The sequence below is a fragment of the Telmatherina bonti genome (genome assembly GCF_933228915.1).
Source record: "Telmatherina bonti genome assembly, chromosome: 16".
NCBI lineage: Eukaryota > Metazoa > Chordata > Actinopteri > Atheriniformes > Telmatherinidae > Telmatherina > Telmatherina bonti.
Window position 1 is genome coordinate 8,403,817 of NC_136614.1, and position 15,549 is coordinate 8,419,365.

The following is a 15,549-nucleotide window of genomic DNA, read 5'->3' on the forward strand; positions in this document are numbered from 1 at the left end:
AATAATGTTTTATTCCTATTTATATTATTAACAAGACTTCAACTGAAAGTTTTACAGAAATAAACTTTGTTTTTTGCAGCTTGGAAACAGAAGAGAAGTTTGACAGTTTTACAAAAAGTGGAATTTTCTGGAAAAAAAAACTGATTTAGTTTTTTTTTCCTTTTGGCTGGAGAGGTTTCTGAAGAAGTAAAGATATATGTTTAAAATATTTTATTTTCATTTGTTTATGAAGAAATGAAAAGACTTTGTAGAAATAATTGAGAAATTTAAAATAAGTTAAAAATAAATGGTTTGTGAGGTTATAGCGACATTTTCACAAGTCAAAGAAACTAAAAGCTGATCATTTTTTAACAAAGCAAAAACAGTTATAAAAATTATAATTAAAAAAAACATTTCTTAATTAAAAATGTCTTTTTTTTAATCATTAAAACCATTCAGATTTAATTTAGGACTGTTATTAATTTTTCTACCAAATTCAGCCCCCAAAATATCTGATAAATAAATAAATAGATAAATAAATAAATAAACACCCAACAATTTGTTTTCATACTTTTCAAAAGTGACTCTTCTTCTTTTATCAAGAAAAATCACAACTGCAACACATAAATAAAACAAATAGAGAACATCAAAACTATCCTGTTTTAAAAAAAATATTTTTAACATTTTAATATCTAATGTTTGTTTCCAATTATTTACAACAAACACAAACGCATCGTCGCCTTCGGTGCGTTTCTGTTTGGACAGAAGACTAACCTGATTAATTCACCAGGATGTCGTCAATAAACGAGATCAAACTGAAGCTTGACGGTGGAATAAACACAACTTTCTGTTCTTAATATAAATTACTGAATTATTTTTCAGACAGAATAAAAAACTTTTGTACGTTAACGAACTGATACCGATGTTTCCTGCTTTTTTATTTCATATAAAATACATTTAATAATAAAATCAAATAAATCAAAATGACTAAAAAGCTTTTTAATATCAAACAAATTTATTCACAAAACAACAAAGTTTCACTTAAATCACTGAAATGTTTCCTTTAAATTTCACGTTCTCACGAAAACAAGATGTGAAGAAATGTTTTGTTGTTCTGTAATGATTGTTTGGTTTTTTTATCTGCAGGATCCAGTTTACATCACTGTTTAAAAAAACCCCAGAAATTTTCCATTAAAAAAGAAAAGGTTTGCAAGAAGCAAACAAATAAACAGAATGACTGACACAATAAATAAAAATGACCTGATAAATAAAAGACAAAATAAAATGTTCAGTAAAAAATTCTGAAGTGTTTTTTTTTTTTTACTGCAAACAAAAAACTAATTCTATAATCAGATATAAATAAATCACAGATTGTTTTATGAACAATCCTTAAAACCTTCAGGAGGTTTTAAACGTTAGGTTCCTGCTGGAGGGAAACTGCTTCGGTTTATCCTGCAGATGTCGTGGTCACAGCTGCTGCTGAACGGCAGGAGAACTGCAGCGCCGGACCGTCGGCTTCATGGAACTGGATTCCACTCCGACTTTCCAGGAACTTCTGGCAGGAAAACTGGAAACTTTCCAGATGTTTCTATCAGCTGTCTGACAGCAGCAGCAGGAGGAAAATCTGCAGTGTGGACAGCTGGTTGCCTGTTTGAGGTTTTCCTCCAGGAGAAAAACCAGATCCTGGACTCTGGTTCTGTTACAAGTCTGTTCACACAAATGGTTGCTCCTCAAACTCAGAGATTAACCGGAAAATACTTTATTCCCACAAACATCACAAAGACAGAAGTTTATCGTAAACCATCCTGAGAATTTTAACCTCATCTTGACAAGGCTTACTTTTTCTGTCTCCTGTTTAAAATGATAAAACTTTTTGACAACTACCAGAGCTGGATGCAGAATTCTGGTCTCTACAGAAAGCCGAGACATGGGAGATTCATGGAGAAGTGTCAGAATGAAGATGTGTGTTACTGCGTCAGAGTAGAAAACAAGGAAAGTCATGTCTGATGAGGAAATGTGCAAAGACAGAGCAAAATAAGTAAACCTGAGCAGTTTTACGACGGATTAATATCTCTTTCCATGTTCATCTCTAACCCTTCATCTCCATGGAAACTAGCAGGTCCTTCATCTCCACTGAAACAATCAGGTCCTTCATCTCCATGGAAACTAGCAGGTCCTTCATCTCCACAGAAACAATCAAGACCTTCATCTCCATAGAAACAATCAGGACCTTCATCTCAAGGGAAACAATCAGGTCCTTCATCTCCATGGAAACTAGCAGGTCCTTCATCTCCATAGAAACAATCAGGACCTTCATCTCCATGGAAACTAGCAGATCCTTCATCTCCACAGAAACAATCAAGACCTTCATCTCCAGGGAAACTAGCAGGACCTTCATCTCAAGGGAAACAATCAGGTCCTTCATCTCCATGGAAACTAGCAGGTCCTTCATCTCCATGGAAACAATCAGGTCCTTCATCTCCACGGAAACTAGCAGGTCCTTCATCTCCACAGAAACAATCAGGACCTTCATCTCCAGGGAAACTAGCAGGACCTTCATCTCCAGGGAAACTAGCAGGACCTTCATCTCCCATGTAACTGTTCGGTGAGTTACTTCCTGTTGTTTTGGTATGATGCTTGTTAGGATTGCTGCTCCCACATGCAAAGATCTTCCTTCCATCATGCATTTTTAGTCCAGAAGACATTAAACCTTCTGCAGCTAAAGGTCAAGTCTGATCAGTCAGAATATTCTGTATTTAACATACTGTAAGTGAACGCAGCACCATCCCATTTGCATCATGGATACACTCCAATCTCCATGGTAACATGTCCAACATCGTCAATTTACCTGGTAATGACAACAGCAGCTGGAAGGATATGCTTCGTTCTGCAAACAGGCTTTATCTGATTCAGATTTCATTTCTTGCTCTGCAGGAGAAACCGAAGCAACAAGCTAAGTCAAACTGAAATGGAAATAAAATCCTGCATCAGGACCAGAACCTTCCAGAGGTTCTGGTCTCCTGAGCAGGTTACATCTGGACTGTTTGACAGAAACGGGACAAACTATCAGTAAGTTTGGGAAATGTGATCACTTCCTGTTTGCTCTGCAACATCAGTGAAGCTACGTCTCCCCCTGCTGGTCATTTTCTGATACTGCAGCTCTTCCGCTTCAAACACCGACTCCCAGCTAAGTTTAAGATTCAACTTTTCCCTCTGAATTCTGTAAATAATACACTCAGTTTTATTTTAAAAAAAAAAAAAAAGGTGTAAAAACAAAGCAGACATTTTATTTAGCCTTCACATCACATCTTCACCTCATTCTTTCATTCAGCCATGAGACTCTACATCTCCAAAGACAACCTTTCTTCTCATCAAACCTCATTCAATTGCTGATAAAGATGCAGTGGGGAAGAAGTTTGCAGGTATTTAAAAATAAATTCTTTCTGTCTCTTTGGGAAATGAACCAGACTTCCTGCTGTTAAGGAAGGAGCTTCAGCTTTTTCCTCTACTTTTGTGCGGTGTCCCGGCTGAGGTTCCAGTCCTGGTCTCGGTCCTTCTCCTGGCCTTCTTTCTTCTTGGGTGCAGGGCGTTGTTGGCACAGAACACTTTCCGCTCCACATCCACGACCTCCTCATACAGATAGTAAGGCTGCACGTCCAGGATGAAGGAGAAGAGCTGCAGCAGCCAGACGAAGGAGCACGGCAGCGAGGCCTCCACCTCAGAGTAGTGACTCCTGCACTTCCTGCAGAGGAAGCAATCCGGATTCAGACCTTCCTGCTGATCCGTCACACACCTGAACTCCGACAGACTCACCTATTCGTGTTGCAGGATTTAAGTGCTGGGTGCCAGTACGAGGAGTTCTGGGGAGTCAGGGTTCCAGACTTCTGGGTCAGGACTCTGTCCAGCCTCATGTGGTGCAGACTCGGACCGTCTGATCCCTCTTTGTCCCCCCAGCAGAACCTGAAGCTGGATGGACTGATGTCCTGGACGCCAGCTGGACATGAGGACAGCTTCTCAAAGCACCTCTGGACCTGCTCTGCAGTTCCTGCAAACAGACAGAAACATCAAGTTCATCCCGCGGTTCCTCAGGGTCACGATCCCAACCATCCAGAATGGTTCCTGGGATTTCCTCCCTGATGGAGGAAGATGAGACCAGAGGGACGTCTCTGAGACGAAGAGGAGTCACCACAAAGCTCTACAACAGAACAACGTTTCTACTTCCTGACTCCACATCCGCCAGCAGGTCCAGTCTGAGTTCCTCCACCAGGAACCCAGATGTTGGTCCTGATGCGGTTCTTCTTCTCATTTTAAAGGAAGAAAGAGACGAAGTTTGGAAGGAAAGCCGGATGTGAACCCTGTGCTGGTCAGGACAAGATGGATCATGTGACTGAAGGCAGAGGTGGGTACCGACAACTTATAACTACTCCATCACATTTACAGGAGAACATTGGTGGGAAAGAAGTACTTCCAAGTTCTACTGCTGCAGACAGAAACGTGTAAAGAAGAAGAAATACATTTTCACCATCTCCTCCATGAACAAGTCAGCTGACCTGCTAACCAGACCACTGTGGAGGAACGAGCGCGTCAGCATCAAGCTGCCACAAATTATTCATAAAACGAGGAGAAAAACCGTCTGACGAGGTCACACGTCTGCAAACCGTCAGGGTGAAACCCGGTCCTTACGTTTCCTCTTCAGGACCGGGTTTTTCTCCTCCTTGCTCAGGAAAATCGGTTTCTTTGCTTTCCACTGCTTCCTGTCGACAACAGAGACAGAAGATACACAAACATCAGGTTCTACAGAGATGGTGGACCTGCAGGACCACATCCAGGACCTAAAACTAAAGTCAAAAGTGTCAACTAAAGTTAAACAAAGAAAAGTTAAAACAACTTTTCTTCTCTCCAGTTCTGTTTTTTTCTGAACACAGGAACACCTGGAAGATCCAGGTCCTGCAGATCAGAAGCAAAACCGGTCCTGGTCCACAGACGTCTCACCTGGCGACATCCCGGTCCTTCTTCTGCTGGGCGCAGATCAGAGCGGCCTGCACCACCCGGTACCACCTCCTCAGGTTAAACTGGTCGCCTGTGAGCCACAACAACAGGGAAGGTTGAGAAGTGGAGGTTCTGATCCAACTCCACAAAGTTCTGATAAACACAGAACCAACCGGAGTCGTCCCGCCGGCTCGCTTGGTTGGATAAATCCCTGAAAGACAGGAGAGCGTCACACAGGTGCAGCAGTGTGTGTGTGTGTGTGTGTGTGTGTGTGTGTGGGGGGGGGGGGGGGGGGCGGAGCTACCACTCGGTGTGGTCATCCAGGCCAAAGATGAGCTTCATGGTGACGATGATGATGGCGGCGGTCTGCACCTCGTACCGCGGCAGGACGCCATGTGTCATTGGGTCGACGGTGAAGCACCTCTGATTGGCCAGTCCAGCTCGGTCCATCAGCCGGCACACCCACCTGTGCAGTTCGTCTGGCAGGAAACAGGAAGCAGAACCATGTGAGCGGTACCGGTACCGGGTCTACAGGTCTACCAGTGGCGTGTTACCTGGCAGGTTGGCGTCGGTCAGGAGGCGGAGGCTGAGCAGCACCGGGTGAAGCAGCGTCTCCCGGCTGATTGGAGGAAACGCTGGAAGCTGCAGGAACCGGACCAGAGCCTGAGCCTCCCGGTGCACAGTGTGGTGGGACGGGATGCTCTGCAGAAACGGGTCAGAACCGCGTTCACACAGCAGAACTTCCAGCTTTGATAAGCAACAGACCAAAGAGAAACACACACACACACACACACACACACACACACACACACACACTGACCAACACACTGAAGAGAAGAGCATCCTTCCCAAACAGCTTCATGTCCTCCGGGAGGTCTTCGTAGGCGTTGACATACGGGACGTGTCCGTCCTTCACCAGCCTGAAACACGTCGTTTCGTCACTCAGCAGGAAAAAAACAATAAAAACCAAATAAAGTTTGACGGATCAATAAAGTCTGAGTTTCCCGGCAGCTGCAGAACGGAGCTGAGATGGGAATGATCCGGCCCGTCAGACGAGACCTGAAGGCAGGACGGGGTCCGGCCCGTCTGACGAGACCTGAAGGCAGGACGGGGTCCGGCCCGTCAGACGAGACCTGAAGGCAGGACGGGGTCCGGCCCGTCAGACGAGACCTGAAGGCAGGACGGAGTCCGGCCCGTCAGACGAGACCTGAAGGCAGGACGGAGTCCGGCCCGTCAGACGAGACCTGAAGGCAGGACGGAGTCCGGCCCGTCTGACCAGACCTGAAGGCAGGACGGGGTCCGGCCCGTCTGACGAGACCTGAAGGCAGGACGGGGTCCGGCCCGTCTGACGAGACCTGAAGGCAGGACGGAGTCCGGCCCGTCTGACCAGACCTGAAGGCAGGACGGGGTCCGGCCCGTCTGACCAGACCTGAAGGCAGGACGGGGTCCGGCCCGTCTGACCAGACCTGAAGGCAGGACGGAGTCCGGCCCGTCTGACCAGACCTGAAGGCAGGACGGGGTCCGGCCCGTCTGACCAGACCTGAAGGCAGGACGGAGTCCGGCCCGTCTGACGAGACCTGAAGGCAGGACGGAGTCCGGCCCGTCTGACCAGACCTGAAGGCAGGACGGGGTCCGGCCCGTCTGACGAGACCTGAAGGCAGGACGGAGTCCGGCCCGTCTGACGAGACCTGAAGGCAGGACGGGGTCCGGCCCGTCTGACGAGACCTGAAGGCAGGACGGGGTCCGGCCCGTCTGACGAGACCTGAAGGCAGGACGGGGTCCGGCCCGTCTGACCAGACCTGAAGGCAGGACGGAGTCCGGCCCGTCTGACGAGACCTGAAGGCAGGACGGAGTCCGGCCCGTCTGACGAGACCTGAAGGCAGGACGGGGTCCGGCCCGTCTGACCAGACCTGAAGGCAGGACGGAGTCCGGCCCGTCTGACCAGACCTGAAGGCAGGACGGAGTCCGGCCCGTCTGACGAGACCTGAAGGCAGGACGGGGTCCGGCCCGTCTGACGAGACCTGAAGGCAGGACGGGGCCGTCAGACGAGACCTGAAGGCAGGACGGGGTCCGGCCCGTCTGACCAGACCTGAAGGCAGGACGGAGTCCGGCCCGTCTGACCAGACCTGAAGGCAGGACGGGGTCCGGCCCGTCTGACCAGACCTGAAGGCAGGACGGAGTCCGGCCCGTCTGACGAGACCTGAAGGCAGGACGGGGTCCGGCCCGTCTGACGAGACCTGAAGGCAGGACGGGGTCCGGCCCGTCTGACGAGACCTGAAGGCAGGACGGAGTCCGGCCCGTCTGACGAGACCTGAAGGCAGGACGGGGTCCGGCCCGTCTGACCAGACCTGAAGGCAGGACGGGGTCCGGCCCGTCTGACCAGACCTGAAGGCAGGACGGGGTCCGGCCCGTCTGACCAGACCTGAAGGCAGGACGGGGTCCGGCCCGTCTGACCAGACCTGAAGGCAGGACGGGGTCCGGCCCGTCTGACCAGACCTGAAGGCAGGACGGGGTCCGGCCCGTCTGACCAGACCTGAAGGCAGGACGGGGTCCGGCCCGTCTGACGAGACCTGAAGGCAGGACGGGGTCCGGCCCGTCTGACCAGACCTGAAGGCAGGACGGGGTCCGGCCCGTCTGACCAGACCTGAAGGCAGGACGGAGTCCGGCCCGTCTGACGAGACCTGAAGGCAGGACGGAGTCCGGCCCGTCTGACGAGACCTGAAGGCAGGACGGGGTCCGGCCCGTCTGACCAGACCTGAAGGCAGGACGGAGTCCGGCCCGTCTGACCAGACCTGAAGGCAGGACGGAGTCCGGCCCGTCTGACCAGACCTGAAGGCAGGACGGGGTCCGGCCCGTCTGACGAGACCTGAAGGCAGGACGGGGTCCGGCCCGTCTGACGAGACCTGAAGGCAGGACGGGGTCCGGCCCGTCTGACGAGACCTGAAGGCAGGACGGGGTCCGGCCCGTCTGACGAGACCTGAAGGCAGGACGGGGTCCGGCCCGTCTGACGAGACCTGAAGGCAGGACGGAGTCCGGCCCGTCTGACGAGACCTGAAGGCAGGACGGGGTCCGGCCCGTCTGACCAGACCTGAAGGCAGGACGGGGTCCGGCCCGTCTGACCAGACCTGAAGGCAGGACGGGGTCCGGCCCGTCTGACGAGACCTGAAGGCAGGACGGGGTCCGGCCCGTCTGACGAGACCTGAAGGCAGGACGGGGTCCGGCCCGTCTGACGAGACCTGAAGGCAGGACGGAGTCCGGCCCGTCTGACGAGACCTGAAGGCAGGACGGGGTCCGGCCCGTCTGACGAGACCTGAAGGCAGGACGGGGTCCGGCCCGTCTGACCAGACCTGAAGGCAGGACGGGGTCCGGCCCGTCTGACCAGACCTGAAGGCAGGACGGGGTCCGGCCCGTCTGACCAGACCTGAAGGCAGGACGGGGTCCGGCCCGTCTGACCAGACCTGAAGGCAGGACGGAGTCCGGCCCGTCTGACCAGACCTGAAGGCAGGACGGGGTCCGGCCCGTCTGACCAGACCTGAAGGCAGGACGGGGTCCGGCCCGTCAGACGAGACCTGAAGGCAGGACGGGGTCCGGCCCGTCAGACGAGACCTGAAGGCAGGACGGGGTCCGGCCCGTCAGACGAGACCTGAAGGCAGGACGGGGCCGTCTGACGAGACCTGAAGGCAGGACGGAGTCCGGCCCGTCTGACGAGACCTGAAGGCAGGACGGGCCCGTCTGACCAGACCTGAAGGCAGGACGGGCCCGTCTGACCAGACCTGAAGGCAGGACATTTTTATGTGCCATAAAAATGACTAAACGGCAGGAGAGGCCAAAGGTGCGTCTCCGCAGCAACGCGCCCACATCCAGAAAACAGGAAGTTAAATGGAGGCCTGCGCTCGTCCCGCCACAGCTCCACACTTCCCGCTTCGGTTCCGCTGGTCGAGTCAGGTTTAGGAAAATGTTTATTTAAGCAGAAACTTTCTGCTGTCACTGAAACGTTCAGCCTGCAGCTGCGATGGCTCGGCTTTAGCCGGACGGCGGGACAGAACCAGTCATCTGGCGGCGGTCCGCTTGACAGCCGGCGGTCTCAGCCTGCAAACGGACTATCCAGCAACCAATCAGAATGTGAATCTAAAAACTGCAATAAAGCTTGAAGAAGAAAGTGATGAAGATGATGGTTTGGGAGGAAAAACAAACCAGTTCCAGATTCCTGCACCAGTCCAGTTGACCAACCTGAACGCGGCCACACGCATTACGATGACCACACCTGACCCGTTTACGTCTAACCTGCAACCCGACCCGCACGGCAAGGCATTAACCCTTTCCTGCAGAGTGGTCATGGAGTGGACGCGTATTTACAAGCTTTGTTCTGGCTTATCCAGGAATGAGGACGTAAATAAATCGGAGTCATCCAATATGTTTCGTCTCACTGGAGAATTAATAAATATATGAGGGCTGTGACCATACGCTTTTGTCCCGATTCGATTCCGATTTTTTTGGTGCCGATTCGATTTAAATTGCAATTCTCACAATTCTTCCATATTGCTGATTTTTGTAGATTATAAACAAAAAATGTATGAAACTATTTTTTTGCTTGTCATTTTCCTTCATTTCAATGAGGAAAAAACAACACAGTAACCAGACCATCATTCTGCTGCTGTAACGCCCAAGAAGACGAGTTAAAAGATCAATAAAAACAACAAAAATTACAAAAAAAGTGGTAATGGATTATTTTTATTTATTTAAAAAAATTGATTTTTTTTTTAAACAAAAAATTGATTTTAAAATTGTGAAGCAAAAAAATCCAGATTTTTTTCGATTTGATTTTCCCAAAAATATGATATATTTAAACATAATGTAATCATGCAAGTTTGCCTTTGCAATAAACAGGAAAGGCTAAATTTTATATGTATATATTTACATGATATAATTACAATTTTATAAATATTTTATAGAATACATTAAAATAAATCATAAATCATGATAAATTCTAAATATCACTAAAAAACAAAAAAAGCATCATTGCGTATGTCTGTAGAGGTCAAATACTGTATTCATGCATGAAAGGGTTAAATAACCCCAACCCCCCCCGTCCCTCCTTCATCACTTTTCTTTATTTGTTCTAATATTTAATGTGATTCATGTTGTTTCATCATCGGTTTTATTTATAATAAAAAACAGAAACAACACAGTAAAAATATCTGAAGGTTGATTTTAAGCAGAATTTAACCTGAAGTTTTATTTGACTTAAAAAAATGAGTAAAAATGAGTCTGAACCGGTAGACCCCCTCCCTGCAGTCTGATCCTCTCTATGCTGCATGAAGCAGACGTCCTGCAGGTTCCCGTCCTGAATCACAGAACCGGCAGCAGAAAAGTGTCTGATGTGCTGCTGGACGCCGGGATGGCGACAAGTTTCCTCACAATAAACGCAGCTTCTGGGAATCCGCCTGCAGGGTTCCACAGTAAGGCACCTGATCAGCGAAACACTCGTTGTGTCGACAAAAACAAGGAAAAAGAAGCCGAAAGCAGAAGAAATCCTGCGACTCCCCCTAAGAAACCATCCGCCTGCATATTTGTCATTTTTCCCTGATAAGCCGGTTTGTGTGGAAGTTTAGCGAGCAGCTACGCCGTCCAGGCCGCTTGGTGCAGTCTGAACACAAACCAAAGCAAAGGAAGGTGGGAGATCTGCCCCGTCAGACCGAGACGCCCGGCTAACCTGGCGTAAAATACTATAAACTGAAATGGATCACCAGGCTGAACTAGAAACTGGTTTTAGGTGGAAAGTTTTCTCTTTGGCTCCATTCTATGTTTCCATCTGCTCATTTCATTTATTCTAAATAAAGAACAACAATAAAGACTCCTTCATCTGGAAAAGGATCTGATTTATAATTATTACTTATTATTTCAGTGTTTTAGGAGGAACCACCAGAACAGTGTCCATCCTGCAGGTCACACAGAGGAGAGGAAGTTCACACCGAGTCCGGAGGTTCGATACCAGACTCCACTCCGTGGACGTTACTGCAGGATCAATTCCACTTTATAAACATCAGTTTAAACATATTTCATACAAAAACATTTTATTTTCTGGACTTTTGTTGGATTTTCAGAGTAAAGCGCTGAATTCAGATCAAGCTGAGCTGAACTTACATTAAAATATTAACCTGAAAGTTCATTAGAATAGTTTCAGAACTTCAATCTAAATAAATTTATCAGCTGATCAGATAATAAATCCTCTTTTCACCGTTTTACTGTTGGGTGCCGACCTGCAGGTGTGTTTTCTGACGGCTGAGGGGAGGAAGGACCACCACAGAGACAGACAGTCTGCAGACACACAGACAAACTCCGACACCAGCCAACCCAACGTGCACGTTTCTGGACGGAGGCCACACGTGCACGCTCCGGCGCTACACCCAAACTGGTGAAACTAACTGGGAAAACCCAACCTCCTCCTTCCAGGTGTGTGCAGGTGTTACCTGAGCAGGTCACTGAGCGTCAGCGCCTCGCGGCTCCAGACCAGAGCCAGGTGGATCAGAGCCAGAGTCTTGGTCATGGTCATCAGGCTGCAGCTCCGCCTCCTGCGGGACGTCAGGCGGCGGAAGCCGCTGGTGGAGGCCGACCACTCGCTGCCGCTGTCTGATGGTCAGAGAGGAACGTTTAGGAGGAGTTCCTGCTCCTGAACGCTCACATGAGCACATCTCACACCCAATCCGTGTTTACAGAAACATTTCAGCCAAGTTTCACGTTAAAACGGAAACATTTCACATCTTTTACAGAATACCGACTTTTCATTCTGAGAAAAGCTGCAAAACTACTGAAACAGGGGTCACCTGGGTCGGAACCAGCGGTGCTGGGCGGGTTCGAGTCCCTGTCTGTCGCACTGGCTGACATGATGGACGAGGCGGCGGCACTGTCCGAGTCCGAGTCCAAGTCCTGCTGAAGGGGGTAGGAGGAGGAAGAGGAGGAGGAGGAGGGGGAAGGAACAATGCTTCAGTTTCATGGTACATTTATTTTTGTACAAAATCATACCAAATATTGCTTTAATTCATCTGTTTTCTAGAATGCTTGATCCAGTTAAGGGTGGCGGAGAAGCTGGAGTCAATCCCAGCAACCACTGGGGGGGGGGGGCTCAAATACAGCTTTAAAAGGCAATTATAATAATCATAAAACTATTTGCTAGTTTAATAAAAAGTTAAATCAATTAAAAGGAAAAACATTTCTATATAAAATTTTTTAAAAAAATCCAAAATAAAGCAACAAAAGGTAAAAACATGAAAATAAAAGAAAACATGAAGCTTAAACAAAAGTAAATGAATTTTTAAAATGACACCATTTAGATAAGAAAAAATACATTTGTAGTTACACACGAACATAAACACGCTAATGTCTGAACATGAAGGCTCATAACAGAAAAAATAAAATATTAATAATGAATATTAAATAAAATATTAATAAGGCAAAAGCTTATCAAGCACTTGATTCTTCTAGTTTGTTGAAAATCTGCAAACAAATCCCTTCTGGATTTTGTCTATTCCTTTTTAATATAATTAATTAACTTTATTCATTTAAAAATAAAAAAAACTTAAACTTGTCAAAGAAGAAAATATTCAAATCTGAAATGAATGAAGATGAAAGAATAAATGAGCACCAACAGCAGTAAACTTTAAGGAGGCCACTGGGTTGGAGGTGTACGCCTGCCGGGTCCTCTGCAGGTAGAGTCTCCACAGCTGGCACAGAACATCGTCCTGAAACATTCAGAGAACCGGATCAGACGCTTCCGCCACGCCGTTGGACCTGGAGGATGGACGGCAACAGACCTTAAAGTGAGGACTGACTCCCAGTCGGAGCAGAGCGTCGGCCTGGTTCTTCAGGATGAACTGGAACCCCTCGCAGACCATCCATACGACGGCGCGCTCTGAAAAACACGAGGAAGAAAATCATCATCGTCATTTCTTTTTTACAAATCTAGAAGTGACAACATGAAGCATTCACTAAGAGACTCAATGTGGCAAACCCACAATGATCACAATTCACAATTCATCACATCTTCATCACCATCAGTACCATGTTGCTAGGAGACCCCAGAAATGATGATGAAGACACTTCCTGTCAGACTTTCCACCAATCAGAGAGCTTAAACTGACGGTAACGTCCAATCAGGAGCAGCCAAAGATCAACAAGTGATGAGAAAAGCAGGAAAACAATGATCCTCTATGGCTGGAATAAAGCCAAGAAGACGTTTGGGATGCAGCTGAGGTGGAGGTGCTGCAGTGAGGAGAGCAGGTAGATAGTAGCAGGAAGACGTGTGGAAACATGGAAACAGTGTGGCTTCTATGGTGCTTTATCTATTTATACATTCATTTTACATCATTTTAATCTGACAGCTGAGGCTGGAGACGTCATGTCTGCATGGAAACATCACGTCTGCATGGAAACGTCACGCCTGCATGGAAACGTCACGCCTGCATGGAAACGTCACGCCTGCATGGAAACGTCACGCCTGCATGGAAACGTCACGCCTGCATGGAAACGTCACGCCTGCATGGAAACGTCACGTCTGCATGGAAACATCATGTCTGCATGCTCAGCGGGGTAAAAAACTTTGGCTTTTTCATGCAGTTGAACAGAAAACAGGTGGATTAAAGCTCGCCTTGAGTTTTAAAGGTTAAATCTTCACATGTATTTATGGTGGCTCTCAGTGAGGAAGAGGAGGGGAACACTCACCCGGCTTTTTAGCTCTGGACCCTCTGCCGATAGTGGTGACCCTGTTGAAGCCCAGAACGAAGGACGTTTCCTGGACCTCTCTGGTTCTCTGGAGACATGTAAACATGTTAGGACAGGATTCATACGGAAATCCTCACTGGGTGTCTGCAGGGCAACGCAAACAAAGCTAACCTGGAGATAACTTACAGCTAACCTGGAGATATCTTACAGCTAACCTGGAGATAACTTACAGCTAACCTGGAGATAACTTACAGCTAACCTGGAGTTAACAAACGGACTCTCGTCCAATCAGGTGCTGCAGTCCTCAGATGGAGGTGTGTTTACCTCGATGACATTGTGGCAGGATCTGCAGTAGAAATGACCCTCATCTGAGATGCCCCAGTTCACCGATGCACACTGAGCGCAGGGTTCCCTGTACCCAGCCTGCACACACACACACACACACACACACACAGCAAATCAGCTGTATAAACCAGTCAGCTGATCGAATAATTTAAAAAAATACAAATTTTCGGGGTTTTTTTCAAAGTTATCTAAATGATCCTGACAGAAATCTGCATAATTCAGACAAATAAATATATTTCTGACAGAAAAAAATTGTTAAAATAAATAAAATAAAAAAATAAAATAAATAAAACTTCCAAGACAAAAGTAACTTAAAACCATATTATAATAAACTGAGAGTTAAAACTATTTTATGACTACTGGCAGTAGAGATTAAATGAAAAAAAATAAAAAACTGGAATCTTTTCAGGTTTTCCTGAAAATCAGCTTCATTTAACTGACAGTCAGAAAGGAAGCTTAACCTGAAAACAGGCTTTTCTTCACTCAGAGCCGACACTTAAATCGTTTCAGGTACAGCTGTTAACACCCTCCTTTTATTTAACTTTTAAAGATTGTAAAACAAGTCACAGTGCAAACAGACAAGAATAAACAAAGTGAAACTATTGGTAGAGAGCTGTTTGAAACATTTCACATAAAAAACAAATAACAAGAAACAAGAGGCAAAAATAAAGTTATGAAAAACAAGATAGCACAACTTACAAGGCTTTTTAAAACATTAAGGACATACAAGTATAAATTTCTTTTAGCTTAACAGCTCCTGGGTTTCAGTCTTGGAAAAACAAGTTACAAGGATCTACTTCAAATTTAAATCTTTAAAAGAGAACTATTAACACGTGATTAGTCCAAAACAGACCAACTTATGTCAACATGTGAAGATTAAACCTTGTTTATGGAGTTTGGTGTTTCTGAAAGCTGGCGCGTGCGGCAGAGACGAAGTGAATGAACAGATATGTGCAGATTTACCGTCTCTTCTTCGTCCATGGCGACAAAAGCGTTTCAGTTCAACAAGAAGATTGATTTCTTATCAAAAAGCGGAAAAACGTGTGGAACTGAAGGATGTTTAGATTTCTTCTTCTTCTTCTTCTGCTGCTGCTGCTGCTGCTGCTTCTTCTGCTGCTGCTGCTGCTTCTTCTTCTTCTTCTTCTTCTTCTTCTTGTACTTCAACTTCGTTTTCCGGCTGATTGGCGGCTCTGCTGCCACCAGCCGTCAGAAACATGAACTACAACTTGTCAGTGTGAACTTGACCTCGACCCCCCAAATCTTCTCTTGGTCCGACCAGTTTTAATTCCTGCTGGCCTCTTTTCTTCTAAGAACTGAAGAGATTTTACCAGGGGAAGAAAGACCACCTTATCTCTGAAAATAACGGGGCAGTGGCCGTATAGGGAACTGAGACTGGACCAAAACAGATTTTTTATAACTCTGCACCAAATTAAATCAGAATCAGAATCAGAAAGACTTTTATTGCCATTGTCTTTTAACAATTCACAGACTAGGAACTTGTTTCGGTGATAAGGTGCT

The 15,549-nt window shown here is 47.1% G+C and overlaps 1 protein-coding gene across 3 annotated transcripts; it reads right to left on the minus strand.

Moving 5' to 3' along the window:
• Nucleotides 1–3,329: 3,329 nt before the first annotated feature.
• On the minus strand, nucleotides 3,330–15,116 carry taf1b (TATA box binding protein (Tbp)-associated factor, RNA polymerase I, B). 3 transcript variants are annotated; one of them, XM_079255837.1, is made up of 15 exons: nucleotides 14,995–15,116; nucleotides 14,011–14,109; nucleotides 13,687–13,774; nucleotides 12,780–12,877; nucleotides 12,615–12,707; nucleotides 11,793–11,895; nucleotides 11,439–11,598; nucleotides 5,789–5,888; nucleotides 5,523–5,670; nucleotides 5,273–5,447; nucleotides 5,142–5,179; nucleotides 4,972–5,059; nucleotides 4,663–4,733; nucleotides 3,793–4,024; nucleotides 3,330–3,721 (listed from the first exon to the last, which is right to left on the minus strand). In XM_079255837.1, exons 1-15 carry the CDS (start codon nucleotides 15,010–15,012, stop codon nucleotides 3,472–3,474), a joined length of 1,761 nt encoding a protein of 586 aa, XP_079111963.1. In that variant the 5' UTR covers nucleotides 15,013–15,116; the 3' UTR covers nucleotides 3,330–3,471. The 3 variants fall into 3 exon arrangements, with proteins under 3 accessions (XP_079111963.1, XP_079111962.1, XP_079111964.1); XM_079255836.1 differs by having other exon boundaries at nucleotides 11,793–11,898; XM_079255838.1 differs by lacking the exons at nucleotides 14,011–14,109; nucleotides 14,995–15,116 and adding an exon at nucleotides 13,946–13,969 and having other exon boundaries at nucleotides 11,793–11,898.
• Nucleotides 15,117–15,549: the final 433 nt, after the last annotated feature.